Below are 20,454 nucleotides of genomic sequence, written 5' to 3'. Positions count from 1 at the left end.
TAAAACATTCCTAGTTTCTTCAACTGATCCTCATATGACATGATTTCAAGGCTCTTTGTCATCTTTCCTTTGGAAGCTCCCCCCCTTGTCAATGTCCTTTCTAAAATGTGGTATCCAGAAGTTAAAAGCAGCATAGAGTTTCTATTGAACTAAATCCCCTCTCTTTCCCAAATATAGCTCACTTCTACCCAGTAGTTTCACAATGACCTTAAATCGCACCATGGATGGAGTCACTGGTTTGCTGCAAATTATTCAGTACCAACTTCTTAGTATCCTTTTAGTTTCACTGTCCTTATATTGTATTTAATTTAATTATAACTACATATAAATACATATTTCTTGAAAAGCTGGAATGGGCCTCAGATTTTTTTTAATGTAATCCTGTTCATTTTATGGATAAAGATTAATGATTATGTGCCACATTTTACACATGCTATCTTTCCCAATATAAGGTCCTTGAGAACATAGATTATTTCAAATTTGTCTTGGTATCCTGAACCCTTACCACAATGTCTGACACACAGTAGACATTCAATAAAATGGTTGGTGACTGAGTGACTGATGTCCAAACAGTGGTCCAAGTAACTTGTGCAAGGTCACATATGGCTAATAAGTGCCCAAACTAGGACCAGAACCCAAGTTTGGAGTTTTTTCCCCACTCTATCATGTTACCTCTGCAAACAGTATGAATATTATGTAAAAATTCAATCAAGGAAGAATTAGCAGAGAATTATTAAGTTGAAACATTTTCCCTAAGCTGTTACATAATTTGAAGCTAATCATAGCGATTTCATTTGATGCTCACATACTCTCATGCTGTCTTTAATATAAGAAGATATTATTTACCCAGTAGCATAAGGGCATAGATTCCAAACCATTCAGAGACTGAATTCACACTGGTTCAATTCACCTCCCTTCCAAATCTCACTTGCTTTCAGTTGCACAAATCTGCACATCAGTTGGTTAGTGGTATAGTTGATTAGAATTCATGGAACATAGCACAGCTAACTGGTTGACATAGAGTTTGAACTTGTGATGTGCACTGGACTTCACTGGCACAGTTCTCTAACCAACTGTATTCACCAACTATAGATTCATATACATTATATAAGTATTACTAACACTTTATCTAGCAATATTTCTGCAAGTCCAAAGACTTCTCAGGCTGACTACATAGATGCATGCAGTAAAAAAGCTCCCAAAGAGCACAAAACAACTTGGGCAGGGTTGTCACTGTAGGAGGCATTTGTGTCAATGATGCTTTTGTAGAGATAATCATAGGATCTGAGAGTTGCAAAAGACCCCTCATCTTATAGATGAGAAGTTGAAGCCCAGAGAGGGGAAGTATCTTGTCCAAAATCCCATAGAGATAGTAGGTGGTAGAGCTAGGGGCTTGAACCCAGGTTCTCTGGCTCACTCTTTTCACAACGGCCCACTGTCTGTTGAGCATCTCTGAAATACTACAGTATAAGCTAGATTTCCCTTAATAATTATTCCTCATATTTACCACAAAATCAAAATTGTTACTTCTGAGTTTGGAAGTAGTCCAATAATTGAACAATTTTAAAATCATTATAACAGTAGAAAATTTTAGACTACTAATTTATCCTTGATAGGACCCAGAAATATGAATTTATCTGTTAGTCTGACTTAAGTAGGAAAATAGTCTTCCACAAATCAATGTAGGACAAAAAGAAAGACAATAGTTATACATTTTATGTGTATCTCTATGTTTGTGAATTCAGAAATAATTTTTTGACATAGAATATGTTCAGGTAAATTTCAGAAATTTTCATTTGGCCTAAAGAAATGTCATACAGCCAATTGCTAAAGAGGTTGCAATAGTATTTTATCAAGATATATGGAGTAATAATTTCATGGGGTATTTCTAGAATGATCTGCCATGATTGAAAACACATGTGTAGGGATAGTGCTTCTGCAGGATGTGTCGCGGCCACAAGGGCCCTAAAGATGTATTTGTAGTGCATGATATGTATACAGATGATTGACTTAGATACACTTCCCAGACATAAACAGCAATGGAATGTCACTGAAGTTCTGCAGGCTCTCAAATGGAGATGGAGAATGCTTACCACATTGTACAAGCCAATGCACCAGCGTTCAAATAAAATCTGTCCAGAAAATCCATTAACGAAGGCGAACCAAAGCTGAAAGAGAAGAAAGTTGTATGAAGCTTTATATCAATATTGACCTAAATGTTTCCATATACTGAAGGGAAGTGGTATGGAATGTGGACCACCAGCTGGACACAGCTGCTATGGAATAATTAGCCATAGGACCATAGCAGTTGTTCTTTCATAAAATATATTTTTTCAATGGATCATACTATCAATATTTTGAAGAAATTGTCTGAGGTACTCTAATATTTCACTGTATATTGTGCTGAAAAATGACTGATAAAAGTAAAACTGCTTATGATCACATTCAAATAAAAACCAATGAAGTATTAATTATTACACACATATATGGCATGCCCATAGGTTTATAATCTAAGTGAGGAGATAAAAACTAAGACATTTACATTGTACTTTGTTTCTACCTTTCCTATGCAACCTCACATTCTGTTTTTCTAAGTAATCTGTGCACATGTCTTATGTCTCTATCTGATTGTAAACTCCTTAAGGGTAGATTCCATGTTTTCTTTATCTGTACATTCTCCTCAGTCCCAAACAGAGTGCCTCATATAAAGCAAGAGGTTAAAATTAATTGAATGAATAGGGGGAACACAAAATAAAGAGTATAATTAAAGAAAGTATATAATTGACTAAGTAGTGAGGTGCGAACTATAAATGTAATAGGAGTTCAGAGAATCAAGAATTCACTGCAGGGTCAGAACAACTGTAGCAAGTTTCGCATAGATCAGACTCTAAGGTAAGCTTCAAAAGAGGTAGATTTTTGACAGAAAAGAAAGGGCAAAATAGCTAGAAGATAATCTGATTAACAAGTGAAGAAATCGTGAAGACTATCAGGAAAACAAGTACGATCAATCAGCAATCTACTGCGTATCAGGCACTTTGCTATAGGTAGCTAGACTTGTCCTCTAAGTCCATGATACAGTAGCATGCAAATGGCACTTTCAAGAATCTTATCATAAAAAAATTAGATAGTTTATGAATGATTTTTTTTTTGCTTTTTGTTTGATAGAGATTTCAGTTAATTAAAAAAAAAACCTAAAGCATTAGAGCTTTTAGCCTTGTTACTACAGCATATGTCAAACCATTCAGGCATTTTGTTATAATGAGTATTTGTTAAAAATAAGTATTTTAAGTTTGCATATCTTTTCTTACTAGCAAGATGTTACACTTCTCGAAGGAATGAGATTACTTGTTGTGCAACTTCAGTGCTCTTCAATGTGCCTAACACAGTACTAGCCACATAATTGGTGTGCCCATTGAATCAAATTAAATGCCTGAATGTCAGATCACAGAATGATAGAACTTTAGGTTTTCAAGGGCCCTCGATGCCTTACCTGAAAAAGAATCCCTCTTATAACATAGAGGGCAGAGGGTGATCTGGTTATCTAGGTTTGGTTTAAGGGTCTTCAAAGAGGGAGGGATCTACTACCATGCAGGCAGCCCAGGCTGTTTTTGGACAGCTCTAACTATAAGGAGGTTTTCCCTGACATCAAATTTTAATTTTCCTCTGCAACTTTTACCCATCGTTGTTAGTTCTGCCCTGGTTCTGACTCTAACCAGGCTAATCTTTATAGATTAGCCTGGTACTTATCATGTCACTTTACTACTCAAAGTTTACAATGGCTTCCAACTGCCTATTACATCAAATTTAATTCTTCTGCCTAGCTTTCAAAACCCTCCATAAGCTGACCTCATCCAACCCAAAGCATCTTTATTTCCTCATTAATCTCCAATATGTACCTCTACTGCCTGATAAAGCTAGTCCCATTTTCCTCACAAAAAATACCACGTCTCTGTTTCCACTTCCCCCCTAGCCTGGAACTCTAGTCAAACATTAATTCCATCTCAAATGGAATTTATTAAGCTCAGGCCAAATTTCTACCTCATCTATGAAGTTTTATTTCATTAATTAAGATATCCTCTGACTTTCTACAAGAACAACAACCTATACCAAACATTTTGACATTATTACTGGTTTATGTTGTTTGCTAATATTTCATGTTCATTTGTCTTGTAACCTAAGAACAAATTGTCCCTAACCCTCAAAAAGCTTATGTTCTGTTGAAGGAACACAACCATACATAAGTAAATACAAAGTAATTTCAGCAAGAAGATCAGGAAGAATCTTGTGCAATTAATCAACAAGAACTTATTTTTTGTTTATTAGTGTCTGACCCTTCATGACCCTGTGGATCATACTGTTTATGGGGTTTTCTTGGCAAAGAATCACTCCGATTTCCTTTCCTAGTGGATTAAGGCAAACAGAGGTTAAGTGACTTGCCCAGGGTTTAGACAGCCAGTAAGTGTCAGATGCTGAATTTGAATTTAGGTCTTCCTGACTCCAGGCCCAGTGTTCTATCCACTGCACCACCAAGCTGCCTCCTAAAATATCTACTAACATTACTAAAATGCAATTCCATGTACTTCTTTATTGGTTGATTGGGTGAAATTATCAGACATCTTGAGCAACCTGTGAGACTTCCAAATTCAAGGATGACCATACACCAACCGAAAGGAAGAATAGGGCAAAAAATGAGGGAGTGACCTTGAACTTTCAGAAAGATGAGCTAAAAGTTTTATTAAAAAAGTAATAATGTAGACTGATGTTCTTCTATTTTCTTTTACTTTGTGTTGCAAAAGCAGCTAGATGGAATAATTTTAATTTGATGCCTATGAGGATTGACATAATAATTAGAATAAAGTACCTAGTATCTCTTTGTGATAGTTAACCATTCAAATGAAAATCAGACAAGCTGAGGACCCAGGCTGAGGCTAACCTGTCTCTGGGAATGATTCAAGGACTTTTTAATGAGATCCCTGATTCTCTGTACCTTAGGGAATAACATATTAGTGATATTATTAAATAAATACATTGGTCATGGCAACTTTGTGGGGAATCCTCAAACTTGTTTTTTATCATCTCTGATGGATTATCCACTCCTGTCTTTTATGACCTTTCCTGATCCTTCTCCCACCCCCAGCAACTAGTACACTTCCCCTCCAATATTACCACGTATTTCTTTGGTACATATTTTTAGAGTCACATATGTAAATGTTGCCTCTGATGAACTGTAGGCTTCTGGAGGGCAAGCTCTCTCCTAGATACTAGCAAAAAGCAATGTACATTATAGTGACTTTAAATAGTGTTTGTTAAATGGATTGCCAGAGATGATTAAAAAAAAAAGAAACCAGAATTCCACAGCATCTCTTCACTCTAATTAGAGTTTGAAGACTTGAATTCAAATCCTGCCTCAGACACACACTAGTTATGGGACTCTGGGCAAGTCACTTGGGCTCTTAGCCTCAGTTTCCTAATCTATAAGATGGGGATAATCAGAAAACCTACCTCATAGGGTTTTTATGAGGATCAAATGAAGTAAAGTATGTAAAATACTCTGTAAGCTTTAAAGTGCTATATAAATGTTAGCTCTTGTTATTAGTAAGGTGTAAATTAAATATGACCACTAAACACTATTTATGACACAATGAACAGAAAGATTAACTACATACACCCTATTTTTCAGCACCTCTTATAACCATCAGTAACTAAGTACCAAATAAACATGGACCATATAAAATTTCTCCAACTCCTCACTCATGCTAGAATTCTTAATTAGCTAGTCAATGAAGTCAATGCTTGTGAAATCCTGACAATTCCTCTAATCCTATTGTCTCCAAACTTTTTGGATTATCCACCTCATAAGCAAAAATTTGGGGGTTATGTACCTTCAATGTGTAGCTCTCTCTTTCTTTCCATATATATGTCATATGTTTATATGTACAGAAATTTCTTTATAAATTACATAATGTCTTAATCTCTGATTATACAGAATGAGAATTAAAAAGAGGAAATAATATTGGTAATAAAATCAATAAGAACCACTGAAGTTTGTTGAGTAGGGGAAGTGACAAGGTCAAACACATGCTTTAGAAAAATCATTATGGTAGTGATGTGGAAGATGAATGAGAGAGGAAAGAGCATTAAGACAAGAAGAACAATTAGGAGATTACTGAAATGGTCCTGACAAGAGGTGATAGGGGCCTGAACTAAGGTGCCAGATGTGTGAGTGGAGAGAAGAGGGCAGATTTGTGAGATGTTGTGAAGGCAGAAACAACATGATTTGACAACTATTGGGATGTGGGGTAAGGGAGAGTGAGGAAGTTATGAATCTGGAGACTGTCCCCAGTAGGTAATACCCCCACATAGCCACAAGAGGTGGAAGAATGGGGAATTGTTGGGTGATAATGGGTAAAGTGGGGCAGTTAGGTGGTGCAGTGGATAGAACATCAGGCCTGGAGTCAGGAAGATCTGAGTACAAATGTAGCCTTAGACACTTACTAATTGTGTGACCCTGGGCAAGTCATTTAACCTCTATTTGCCTCAGTTCCTCATCTGTAAAAAGGCAACACACTGGAGAAGGCAATGGCAAACTACTCTAGTATCTTTGTCAAGAAAATCGCACGAACAAAGTCCCCGAGGTCACATAGAGTCAAGACACAACTGAACCACTGAACAACAACAATGGGTGAAGTAGACAATGGAGTTGTGCTAGAAACAAGCCCATGACTGTCTATCTTAGAGAGGGTGGGATGATGGTTCCCACCTTCTGATTAGTTCACCACATACTACTTTGGTGCCATGCCATGGCATCTGCTTCAGAGACCAACACCCTAAGTAATAGTCACATCTGGTTTCTGATCAAAACTGATGTTAGAGTTCTCATGTGAGTACTTTGTGATGAATTTTGATATGTTTGCACTAAATTATCCACTGCAGGTATAGCAGGCTTTGAAGGGCATAACAAAAATCATGCACAACCTAACCCAATTGCGTATTTTTTATGCCTCAGTGAAAAAAGTCATCATTCACCTCAACTTAAACACTGATTGAGCACCTTCTACATTCAAGCTCAGTGTTAGGTGCTACAGGAGAGGACAGATTAGAAGGTTCCTATCCCCAGAATATATATATATGTATATGTATATCACAATATAGTAGGGTATAATTATAACTATTGGCTTCATTGGAACCAAAAAAAAGTTTAGTAGGTAAAGAAACAACGAAAACAGGGGCTGGGTTTGGTATTTGCTTTACTTTGATAAAATGTCTGAAAACTAAAACTTGATTTCATTTTCATTTTGGGATGATCCCACGAGGTGAAATTTCAGGAAAATGAGAACATGTTGTATTTTTAGCATTTTTACAAACTGACTTGCCTTTTCTTTCACCTAATTGTGGGAGAGGTTTGTTCAAGTTGTGTGCCATAAAATCAGTCTTTCACACTAGCAAATGCCAATCTACACAGAAAGTATGAGCCTAGTCCAGTTTGTAAACACATGCATGTCATTTTTAATGGAACCACAAGCTACAAAGCAGTATGCGTACAACTGCACACACCATTCTATCAGAATGGATGGACAAAAATCCCCAAGTGATTGTATGTAGTTTCTTAAATTGTGGCTGTTTAGAGAGGCTATATTTTATTGTCTGAGGTTAGTGGAAAAAAAAAAGTCCTGCATCATAACCTTCTTGTTAACAAGGAATATTAAATACATGTAAAGCTCTGTGAGCCAAAGTCTGGCTCAGTTTGACTCAGAGTTAGTGCTTTGGTAGGAAAACCTGCCAAGTCTTACTGGCTTGCCAAGCTCCTGGGGTTTTCAGATCTCAAGCACAGTACTGCTATGAGCAAACTGGCCCAAAGTTATTAAATGGCTTTTCCTTTTTGGAAAAAAAAAAGATTCCTTTTCATTTTAACTATTGCTTGACTGTCAAAAATACTATAACAGCATTACCTAATTGAGTATACTTATGTCTCAGTAAATGTCCATCAACCATCATCAAGTTTTTTTAGACTATGCTGACACCTGGATTCCCACCCAACCCAACGGGTTACTTAATCAGTGGTGGTTGCCACCATCCAAGCTGTTTGTACATGAAAATGGTGTTAAGTTTGGCAAAGTGATAAGCTATGCTTGTGTTTAGACTGTTTTTTAAAAAGGTGTGGTGGTAATTTTCTTATACATTTGTTGAAAGAATACACAAACACTTCTCTGATGTCTTAATGAGAAGAGTTACATGTAACGATTAATTTTGTAACTTATATATGAACTGGTCTGAGGGATATAATATTAAAAATTAGTATGCCGAATTAGTACAACACCATCATGATAGTGACCCATTCATACTTAAATAAAAGGGATTGAGAAAATTCAGAATTAAGTCTGAAAGGCTATGTCACCTGTGATTATTAACTACTCCACCAATTAACAAGAACTTATTAAGCATCTACTATGCGCTAGGCACCAGATTAGACACTAGAGATACATAGACAAAGCTAAATAGTTTCCAATCTCAATAAGCATATGTTCTATCTGGCTATAATTAACCATGAGATTTGATATTTTGTGTATTTGACTTAACCATCATGTATGCCCATAGGCACCCAGGTAGTGCAGTGGAGACTGTTGTGCCTGGAATCAGGAAGATGAGTTCAGATATGGCCTCCGATACTTTTACTAGCTGTGTGACCCTGGGCAAGTCACTTAACTTTTGTTAAGTGACTTAACTGTAAAATGGGGACAACAATACCTCTTCCAGGGTTGTTGTGGTGCTCAAATGAGTTAATATTTGTTTAACACTTAACACAATGTCTGAGATACAGTAAGCACTATATAAATGCTGGCTATTATTATTATTATCAAATAAATAATAAGTCCACGTTTTCAGATTTTAATAGATCTAGACCTTTACACAGACCTCAGCTAGCAAAGACTGTTACACTTAAGTGTGGTTACGAAACAGTTAAGAAAGCATACAACAAAATGCTGGCTTCATTAAAAATAAATCCCTATGATTTAAAGCATATTTCTTCAGCATTGTCAACAGAAACATGGTTCACTTTTGCTAATGGAGATGAAATCAGAAAGCAAAGCTTAATGAAATTAGAAAATGTTCATTTTTCAGTTCTCAAGCTTCCTGAATTAATTTTTTTAAAGCAAACCAAAAATATCAACAGGGAAATCCAGTTGTGTCTCTAAAATAGTTTCCATTTCAATTAAGGAAAGTAGGAAAAGGAAAATTTAAATGATTATATGCAAATAAATGTAACATTATATTTATATGCTCCTTGAACTTAGACTTCTCTTGGCCCATTCAAATGATAACAAGTGCATGAAGTTTAATTTTATGACTGAATATGAAATAGGAAAGGGGAGCCTGGTAAATGTTAAGAAATTTCCTTCAGATATTTATTTTCTCAGCACTACAGAATGTTTCTATTATTAAAAAAAAAATTCACGTTCACAATATGGGACATCAGGTAAATGAAAGATTAGGATTTTTAAAAAATAATTTAATTCTGACCAGATGGGGTATGCACAATTACATTGATTTTTTAATAAAGGATTCTTGGCGCAATAGATTTTAATAGCTCCAACTTGTGTCAAGGACTACTTAGATTTTTATAGTTCAAGGATTAGATTCTTCAGACCAAATATAGTACTAGGGGACCAAACAGCTCAAGAAACTAGAAATTGGATAATAAGCCTTTCATCTAGAGGTCACTAGTTAGAATCTTTTCATTTATTAACAGCATGGTTATTACCAACTTTTTGATGATCAAATAGTGGTAGGGGGGTTTATTTTTTTAAAGGAATGGCAGCAATATGTGTGACATGATTTCAACTTATGAAAGTACATGTGACTACAAATTCTATTACTTACAAAACAAGGTTTTCAACTAATTGTCAAGTCAGCATAAGCAGACTGAGCAGCAGTCAATAAGTGAGGTACCAGAAGTCTGATACCCATGCAGATGACTTCTGGCGATCTGATGGAGTCATATTAACTCTTTGTATACTTTTTTCCTGCCCCACTACCTCTCAAGAATGTTGCAAGAGAAATATGAAAACTTCTCTAAAGGCAATGGTTCTCAAAATTTTTGACCTCAGGAACTCCTTTTTATATTTAAAAATCACTGAAGATCACAAAGAGTTTTTATTTATATGGATTATATCTATCAATGTTTATCATATTCAAAATTAAAACTAATAATTTAAAACATTTGTTAATTGACTAAAACCAACATCAATAAAACCACTATGTTAATATAAATAACATATTTTTAGAAAAATAACTACATTTTAAAAACTTTTTAATGAGAAAAGTGGCAGTTTTATGTATTTTAGCAAATCTATTATCTGGCTTAATAGAAGATAGCTGGATTCTCATATTTGCTTCTGCATTTGTAATCTGCTGAGACGTTGTTTTGGTTGGAGTATATGAAGAAAATTCAGGCTCACAAAGATATGTAGTTGGAAAAAAGAAGAATATTTTAATAGGCAGATAACATCTAAGAATTATTATGAAAACAGTTTTGAACTTGTGGACCCTCCTGAAAAGGTCTAGGGACTCACAGGAATCTTTGGACTATACTTTGGGAACCATGTTCCTAAAGCCCTTAAGGATCTTTTCAACACAGAATTAAATGGAAATAATTTATAGAACTTTTCAGTTGGATAAATGAAATAGGATGGTAAAAGAGTAATCTTTTTTGGCAAATCCATTAAAAGGAAGTAGGATGCTTTTTAAGGATGTCCAAGGAAGAAGTGAGAAGTTCTCTGGCTTCTAATACATGCTGATTATTAGCAACATAGGTGAGAGTTTCATTTAAACCAAACTTAAGGCTAAGTGATGAAGGTCAACAGATGTGGATTCTGTCATCCCAAGAAAACAGAATCTAAAATGAGCTCAGCAGACAATATTTCAAATGCTCTATTTATACTGGGAACTGTCTTATGATGAAATTTTAAATTATGTCACATAAACACACATACATACCCACACCACACAAAGCATTAAGCTCATACCCAATACCAAAGTAGATGAAGATAGAAGGTTAAATCAATTTATACATTTTTATAACCCCCAAATTATTTGCTCATCAGTCTAGCTATCTGCATAAATTCATGACATGATTTTACATAAATGTAAAGTCTTACACTTGTATTAAAAAATTAACTGTATAAGTACAGGAAGGGAGAGATGTTGCTGGAAAGCGATTCCTATGAAAAAAGATCTAGGGGATCCTAGTGAACTGAAAATGAAAATATGAATGTGAAAGAATGAATTAAAAATATGAATGTAAATGAATGAATTAAAAGCATTTATTAAAGGGGAAGGGAACAAGCATTTATTAAGCACCTACTATTTGCCAGGTACTATGCTAAGTGCTTTACAAATATCATTTCATTTGATCCTCACAGCAACCCTGGGAGATTAGTGCTATTGTCCCCAATTTATGGATGAGGAAACTGAGGCAGACAGAGGCTAAGTGACTTGTCCAAGACTTCACAGATAGTGTCTGAGGCCAGACTTGAATTCACATCTCCCTAACTTTAGGCCTGGTACTCTTATTTAAATAGTTAATCTGTGCAAAGTTTTATGGCAAGTGCAGGGGTTATAAACAGAAAAGCAAGGCAGTCTCTTCCCTCAAGGAGCTCCCATTTTAATGAGGGTGATGACATATATGGATGATTATAGCTGCAAGATCCCACAGTCATTAGGGAGCAATGACAAAGCAGACAATAACATGGTAGCCCAAAGCGCAAAGTAATCTTAGGCTGGATAGAACTGAAGGTGAAGGAACTGAGAGTCCCACTCCCCACTGCCCTAACCAAGCCATAATTAAAGTATTGTGTTCTGTTCTTAGCACTCCACTTTAGGAAAGACATAAACAAGTTTGACCATATCCTAAAGAGGGCAACCAAGATGGAAAGACACAAAACTATACCTAGGGAACAAAAAAATGTAGGGGACACAACAACAATCTTCCAAAACAGGTTGTCATGTAGGGGGGAAAAAGAGGGATTTTGTTTTGCTTGACCCCAGAGATCATAACCAAGATCAGTGGATGAAAGTTAAAGGGAGGAGAATTTTATCTCAATATTAAGGAAAAATTGTAATTAGAGTTATATGAAAATGGGATGGGCTGTCTTAGGAAGTAGTGAAAGCCCTGGCACTGGAGAGGTTTAAGCTGAGCCTGGATAATCATTTAGTTGTTTGTAAAAGATTTGTTATGTAGGTTGTTTGGCTCAGGATTATGCCAAATGACTCCTGAAAGAACTTCAAATTCTAAAATACTATGATTCTTAAAAGTGAAGAGTAATTAGAAACCTATTATGGTTTGTTGTCATTTTTAGAATAAAATCTGGAAAAACTGTAGTAGAAAAAGGGAGCAGTGAGTTAGATTTTGCTTTTCTTTATGGAGCAGGGGGATCAGGGCTTTGTGAAGGAAGCTAGCACCCCATCCCCTTTATGCTCTACCTTCTTTCATGCTCCTCTCCTGACTTTGAAAGGGCTTAGACTGAGTCATAGAGGTTCACTCTGACTACTGTCCTTACTACAATTAGTAGCAAGCAGGGAAGCAAGGTGAGGGTGCTTCCCATTTGACAGTTCATGTTCAGCTTCTGGCAGTGGTCATAAAATGTCCTGATAATATGAACTTCTGGGGACTCCCTAGCAAACTCCTCAAATTCACAAGTATGAGGGTTGTGCTAGGTAGTCTGGCCACGAGAAAGTATGGGAAGAAAATGAGACAAAAATAACAGGCACTACTGATGTCCTTTTTCTTTGTTATGGGTGTGTATTAGGCCCAAACCTTAGGACCTAGTAAAGTTACTTAATGCTAATTCAGGAGAAGTTACTTCCCCTACCACCATTTCCCCCTAGCCCAGCAGTGAGAAGCTTTATTTTAATTCTTCCTTATAGCATCTATAATACTAACTTGTACGGATTTTTCTTGAGGTGGAAAACACAGAGAATTTACTTTCTTCATGCTCAGGCATGGGATTATCCACTATGACTGCCAACAAAGGTGCCAATTAGTAGCAATGTCCACAGAGACATCTATTCTACCCGCCACATTCAGGATATCATCTCAACTCACAAACAGCAATGGCAAAAAATAGAAATAACTGTTAGTATTGACCTGGGGTAGATTTATACTGGTGACCTAGAAATGAAGGGTTTAGTATTCTGGAGCACTCCTGCATCCCCCAGCCACTGAATATGTTTTTCCCCACCCGCTCCTTTCATTCTCCTCACTTGTATTTTCAGAAGGAGCAAATAATATTTTCTTAATACATTCTTCTCTCTCAAACAACTGTGAAGGCCACTTTAATTGCATGTTATTGCTTTATGCATAATTATGGCAATATTAATTCTTGGAATAGTAGGAAATAATTTATTTAAAAGAGCTTGAAGGCACTGGAATAGCAAATCATCCATTCTAAATGAGTATATTTATGATGTCATGATAATAGACAGCTTAATAAGGACCAGAAATATTTTCCAATCCTGCTAAAGGGCATAGAAAGCTAATATAGTCAGGGTATCAACAATTGCCATAGGCATCAATTACAGCCATAGTAGATGCCTTTATGATACAGAGAAGTTAAATTCTCACAATGTCCTTTCTTACAACATACATTATTTTATCTTTTCACTAAAAAGGCTAATTTAAAGTTTAACTACAAAATAAGATTTACATATCCTGCGTAATAAGTCATGAATGCCCTGATTAAATTCCTCTCTTACAGAAATCACTCCATGAAGGTCCTGAATCCACTATGTGCACAGAGATACTGTAACCTTCAATGCCACAACAGAACATGTCCACAAGTGCCAATTCTGCAATGTACAATTTGTTATCTGGATTTAACCAGGCACTTATTTCTTATATTGCTTTTGTAATGGAGGTTTGGTTCACACATAGCATATCAGCTTCCTTGGCTGATGCAATATTCCTGTGTGGAGAAGCTGAGTAGTTTGCTTTTGGGACAGTTACGATGTTAAGGAATAGAAGTACCTTGGAGAGATCGGAGAGAATATGCGTAGACATTCAATAAGTAGTTCTGGTCCACTAATCACGTGGGGAATGGCAGGCTCTGCATTCAAAAGGCCCCGCATTCAAAAGGCCTTCCACCACCTCTCCTGCCTCAGTTTTTTGGCTGCTCTGTTCTTTGCTGGACTTCCTCTACTTAGTGTCTGGTGAAAGGCTATGATGTAAAGAGGGAGATCTTGGAGCCCTCTCCTCTCTGAAGCCAAGTGGCCCTGAGAAATAGGCATCAGTAGCCTCTGCATTTATTCTTCTCTCTTTTAAGCGAAGGAAATTAATCTAGAGGTTAGAAGAGCGAGACACAGGAATCTTGGAGATAGAATCCATGTTGAGTTTTGCAGCCAGACAAATTGTAACATCCTGAGGAGCACGGAGTGACCTTAGGGAGGGGCCTCTGGGAGCCAGAGTAGGGCAGTTAGACAAGCACTTACCGAGTAGTTGTATCAGAACTTGGTGAGGCCGAGATTACGTAGGAACCGTGCTAAGAGAGAGCCACTCTCCTTGGAGATTGAAGTGGTGTGGGAGAGTATGCTCCTGAGGTGTGGGGGAAATATCATCACTATATCTTCAAAGTAAATATCCCTTTGTAAAAGCTAAGAGATGTGTTTAAATAGAATTAGGGTGCTAGTCACTGACCCCCAAAAGTGGGTACAGGGGCATGTGGCCAGTAGGGGTTCAAAGCAATGTCAGTAGGAGATATCCTAAGCTCTCAGAGTACCCTCTAGTACACCAAGAGGCACATGAAGTCTGGCTCTAAGACAAGTAAGCAAGAGCACATATTTTTTTTAAAGAGTCATTAAAGGCAAGGCAAGCAGCTGTACTTTAATTTGTAGTAATAGCTGACATCTTTTCCTACTTTACTGCCAGTTTCCAAAAAGTCTATCAGCATCTAACATTTTCTTTACTTTACAATTCAGCATTTCAATCTAGTTACCTTTTCACAGAATTATATTGCAAGTCTTTTAACAAGCATCAAATGGGATAATTGATAAGAGATAAAGAAACCACAGATCCATTATTTGTTTCCAAAGAGGATACATCATTTTATTAAAATGAATGATGAGAAAAAAAGCCCTCTTCTTACTGCTGTTTTCATAATAACAATAATAATTATGCAACACAGGGAAATGGCCAAGGGAGTGTAGATCTCAGAGAACTCACAGTGGTCTCTGCCCACTGCCAACCAATGCCTGGAGTGGGGAGATGGAGCGAGTCAGAAGAAAGCATGATGATGTTAAGATGATGTTAAATGGAAGGGCCCTGCCTTCAATTCAGAGCACACAGTGGTATACTGTGACTGTTTCCTTTCTGAAGAGTGTGTGAAATGAAGCCTTTTAATTGGCTGCTGAATAAGAATTTGAAGTAAATAAAAAGGACCCAGTGGAGAAACTCAATCTTTCTTCTCTGATGGTCAGTGAAGCAAGAACTGCAGGGGGCCTCTGGGTAGGGGGAAGGGCCCTTCTTAACCAGGTTAATATATCTCCTTGATAAATGAGGTGACTGGTTTTCCCTTTGCTGTGTTTCATTCTTAGGTGAATCAGTGGAGAAGACCAGTTAGACTAGTCTATGACCTTATGAGTTTCCAAAGTTTGAAGAGCCAACAGATATCCAGGAACTGTTTGCCAGGGACCAAACCTGAATGAGGGAGTAAAGGGAAAGTGTGCCCTGGTTTGAGGGGAGGAAAGGAATGTGTTCATACTTCTGTTCCAGTTCAGCAGCTGATTGAAAGTTTTTTGTGTTTTTCCCCCACTATATTATAAGCAGACAACAGGCAGATGATACTGCATGTGCTCTGAGGATTGGACCCCTTGTCATACTAATAATTTGGATTGTAAAAAGCTTCATCTACATTATCTCATTTGAGACACACAGCAATGCCATGAGGTCAGTGCTACAATTATGAACTCGATTTTCCACGTGGGGAACTTGTGGATCAGAGAGATCAAGTGGACTTCCCACATTCATGCAGCTAGTAACAGTCAAAGTTAAGATTGGAGCCCAGGTCTTCCTGACTGCCATATCAATATTCAATATTCAACCCATTATACCTTGCTAGGATCATATTCAGTACTTGTGTACAGCCACTCATTTCAGCAGATCTGTCTAATGCACTGTTATTGCTAGATGTTACACTGTCTTCCACAATACGGTCAATCAAATTCTGTATCATTATTCTTCTAGGTATAGCCTACATCATTCCAGAGAGAACTCATCAAGAAAGTTTTTATCTTTTGCTTCTCTGCCTTAAGTCTCTCCCTACTCCAATCCATCCTCCATAAGCTATTTAACTAATTTTCCTAAAATACAGTTATATCCATATAACCCTGCTAACTCAATAAATTCCAGTGGCTCCAGATCACCTCCAGGAATAAATATAAAATGCTCTGTCTGGCATTCGAAGCCTTTCATAACATGACTTCCTCCTATCTTTGCTATCTTCTTACATCTCCTTACCACCACAATCTTCTGTGATCTAGTGACACTTGCCTCATTGCTATTTTGCTTTTCCTTGCATGGGACAATCCATTGCTTGTCTCTGGGCATTTTTTCACTGGCTGCTCCCATGTTTGGAATGCTTTCCCTCCTTGTCTCTATCTCCTGACTTCCTTCAAGTCCTAGGTAAAATTCCATCTTCTACAGGAAGCCTTTCCTGATCTCTCTTAGTGTACACACCTTACTTCTGTTAATTATCACAAATTTATCCTGTCCAAAGCTTATCTGAAGATAGTTTTTTACATGTCATCTTTTCTAGTAGACTGTGAGCCTCTTGAGAGCAGGAACTGTCTCTTCTCTTTCTTTGTATTCCCAGCACTTAGCACAGTGGCTTGCATACAGCAGATGCTATATAAATGTTAGTTATTATTATTATTAGACAGTTCATCTGTTTTTTTTTTTGCACGGGGGTGACACCCAGCAAAGTATGTGAAAATGATTTAAGTTGAAGTTTCTGATGCTCATCACCAATGACTATATTAACATTTGAAACAACGCTTACCTACCAAACTAGACACAGCAATGAGCATGAGACCTTATACACTGAGACCTTAAGAAATACTTTTTGTTTTGACTAGAAAATTTGTTAACCTCCATTAAAGACTCCCTAACTCCTCAGCCTTCTTCCTTAACAGAGCCCAGGATTTCCTAGTGGAAAGAAGAGCTGCTGCCACCGTGGGGCGGCATTCCCTCCTTCCCCTTTTAGTTTCTGCCATGCCCCCTCCCCTGCCCAGGCTGTCTCAGAATCCATTTTGATGGCTAGGCACCAGGAAAAGCCAACATCACAAAGGGACCCTATCTTTTGCCTTTCCCCTCCTACCAGCCTGGGCTGCCCCAGAATCCACCCAATTTGGCTTGGCAATAAAAACACCACTACTGAGGGGGGTTCCCAACTGCCTTGTATGGACTGCATGACTAATCACAGAGTTTGAAAGAAAAGACAGTTAACAACTCTGTTCTTTCTGATGAGATGGGGGGGGGGAACCACACCAGGCCTTATCATAAGGCCTCTCCTAAAATCTTCTAGGCCTCACCATCTGCCTCTGTGCCCTGCATTCCCCAATCATCCTAACTATTTAAGTAATTTAAGGTCCTTGGGGCTTTTCTGTCTTCCCTACTGTTGTGCCCTTGGGACTTCTTGGCTTTCCATATTCCTCATAGCTGAACTTTCTTTTATGTACTATCTCCTCTAATTCCAATAGCTCCTTGGGAGCAGAGACTCTTTTTTTTCTTCTCCTTTTATCTCCAATGCTTACACTTAACAAATTTTTTTTGTTCATTCGCTTCATTCATTATAGGCCCTGTGACCTCATTAAAATATCAATTCTATAACCAGTAGGACTATAAAATTAATATGCTATTTTCCTGCCACTTGAAAGTCACCTTGTGAGATGCCCATTTCCTGACTTGAAATGCCAATGCAATTTGCAGTCATGGGAGAAGTGGCATCCTTGCATAGTGAATGGAGAACTGGCCTTGGAGTCCAAAAGACCTGGGTTCAAGTCCCAAATCTACTGGCTGTGTGACCCTGGGCAAATCACCACCTCTCAGTACTCCCAGGAAACTCTCTAAGACTAAAAGTTATACAATAGTTGCATAACTTTTGGGTTATAGATTTTTCCTATTCAGGGAACTCTCTATACTGCTAATATCAAAGGTCCAAACAATCATACAATAAACAATGTGTATAATAAAAATCCACATGTAATAAACTATTGGACAAGGTTCTAAAGAGAGTTAAGGAGATAGATGTTCATGATCATTACTACAGAATAAGGTATCCTGACTGGGATATTTATGGTGAGATAACAGATTGATTTCAACCCTGGATCTCAGTGGCAAAAAACTGAATCATCTGATTCCAAACATGGTCCCTTTAAATTCAACTGCTGAGAAGCACTGTCTGTGTATGGAAAAAAATAACCAATAACCACCCCATCTTTGTTATTTACCTGTTTTTTTTTTTTAAATATCATTAAGTAAATTACCCCAAGTACCTGGACTGAAAATGTGGAACAAAGAGGAAAACGAACAATATAAAGTTTACTTAGAAATAATTTCATGTTTACAATGCATATTATGAACTTTGTCCAAACTAAGTAATTGGAATCTGTTGGAAAAATTCTGACAAATCAGACAGCAGAATCTAGTCACTCAGCTCTTTATTCTTCCCAAACTAAATTCAAACTTCAGCTCTGACTTTGTGAGAATGTGCGTGTGTGAGGGTGTGTGCTCATTCCTGCAAATGTCTCCTGTAAAAGCTAGAAATTCAAGTTCACAGAATCCTTTTTTCTCTTCCTTCCTTTCTTGCCATAAAATAAAGGAATCATTTAGCAGTTCCACTGAATTAGGTCTACAGAAAGGTCATTTTAGGTCCCAAACATCCATCTGCTCAGGATTCCCTATATAGCAGAGTGGGCTACCAGTTTTATTTAAATTTATTTCTAATAAATAAACAACACACTTCTTTAGACAGCTAGCTTTAGAATGTTTAACTTAATGTATCTGACTCCGTGGAACCCAATTAAAGTAGTAAAATTAGCTATTCCTAAGCAGTCATATAAATTAAGCAATACCTATTCTCTTTCTTGATACTCAACAATTTTTAGCTACAAAATCCTGCATAATCATAAGGTTCACTACCTCTGACTATGTCATTATCACTAATCATTAAAACAAAGCCACAGGGACACCATATTTCAGAGTGTAAATTTGTTTAATCCATCTATTTTTTCCCTTATACTGGAAGGTAGAGATATAGCTTTTCAAGTGTCCATTCTTTTTCTCTATAAACATTTCACTTTAACAGCAATTTTCACTGACATTTCATTCCAGCAGTGAACTGATGGCATGTTGCTATATATCTAACATTCTTCCTCATCTAAACTCCAGAAAAAATGATAGCAATAAAAGTATTTTCTTTATGTACTCTGGGAAAAGCTAGAAGGCTCACTAAATTCAAATGAAATTATTTGCCAAAATATACAGCATACTAAAAGCATATTCAGTTATATTTCTGTGAAAAGTATTTATTAATGTACTTTTTCCACCATCAAGATTATCTGTTTGAACTGCTTTGAAATAATTATCTGTTCTTTATTTGAATATATACAAGGAAGTTTACTGTCCACATGACTGAAAAAAATGAATGGAACTTCAATGACAGTAGCCTAAAATAAAAAGGAGAAAAGGGGTTTTTGATATGCACATTCATATCGATGCAGACATACATTTTACATGCTTCTCTGACTATAAGAATCACTATGATTAAGAACAATTCTAAACAATAAAAATGGCCAGCAGGGAAGGGAAGGGAATAATCACCTACTACTAAGATAGCACCTGGCATAAGATGTGCCAGGTACTGTAGAAAGTGTTTTACAAATATCTTATCTATCAATCAGCAAGTTTTATGAGTCAAACTCCCTCCCCCCCACTAAGTAGTACATTAATTCAGTATTTCCTAGGGCCTTTAAAAATCTTTATCATTTCTCCTTGTAAAGTGACTCCTTTGTCTTACACTAAATCCTTCTTTAGAGGGAAGAGCCTACATTTTATTTTGGTTTTGCACACTCAGCACCTATTATAGTACATTGCACATAGTTGGGACTTAATAAATGTTGCATACATTTAATTTAAATGATGTCAACAAACTGACAGCAAGTTAGATGGCTTGTCGTTTCTATGAGCCATAGATATTTTAGGAATTCATGAGAATGAATAAATGTGAACTGTGAAAAAATTAAATAGAAGATATTTTTACACACAAAGCTATAAGGAATTATACATAATTTTCAACATATAGGTCAATTCTATTACTAAAAAATTCCTTTTCAACAAAAACCATTTCAGATTAAAAAATTTCAAAGTACTTCCCACTTATTTTAGGCAGTTATCAATATAACAAA

General features: G+C 36.8%; 1 protein-coding gene across 1 annotated transcript in view; it reads right to left on the bottom strand.

Annotated features, from left to right (window-relative positions):
* The window catches only part of ATP8A2 (ATPase phospholipid transporting 8A2), a 741,784-nt gene that overhangs the window by 184,195 nt on the left and 537,135 nt on the right, over positions 1-20,454 (bottom strand). The window contains exon 28 of the mRNA XM_027877570.1: positions 2,094-2,168. Coding sequence (XP_027733371.1) covers positions 2,094-2,168 — 75 coding nt within the window. The remainder of the gene's footprint in view (positions 1-2,093; positions 2,169-20,454) is intronic.

The sequence above is a fragment of the Vombatus ursinus genome, unplaced genomic scaffold (assembly GCF_900497805.2).
Source record: "Vombatus ursinus unplaced genomic scaffold, bare-nosed wombat genome assembly UNPS02014813.1, whole genome shotgun sequence".
In the NCBI taxonomy this organism is placed as follows: Eukaryota; Metazoa; Chordata; class Mammalia; order Diprotodontia; family Vombatidae; genus Vombatus; species Vombatus ursinus.
Note: the sequence above shows the minus strand (reverse complement) of the source record. Positions and strands in the feature narration are given on the sequence as shown.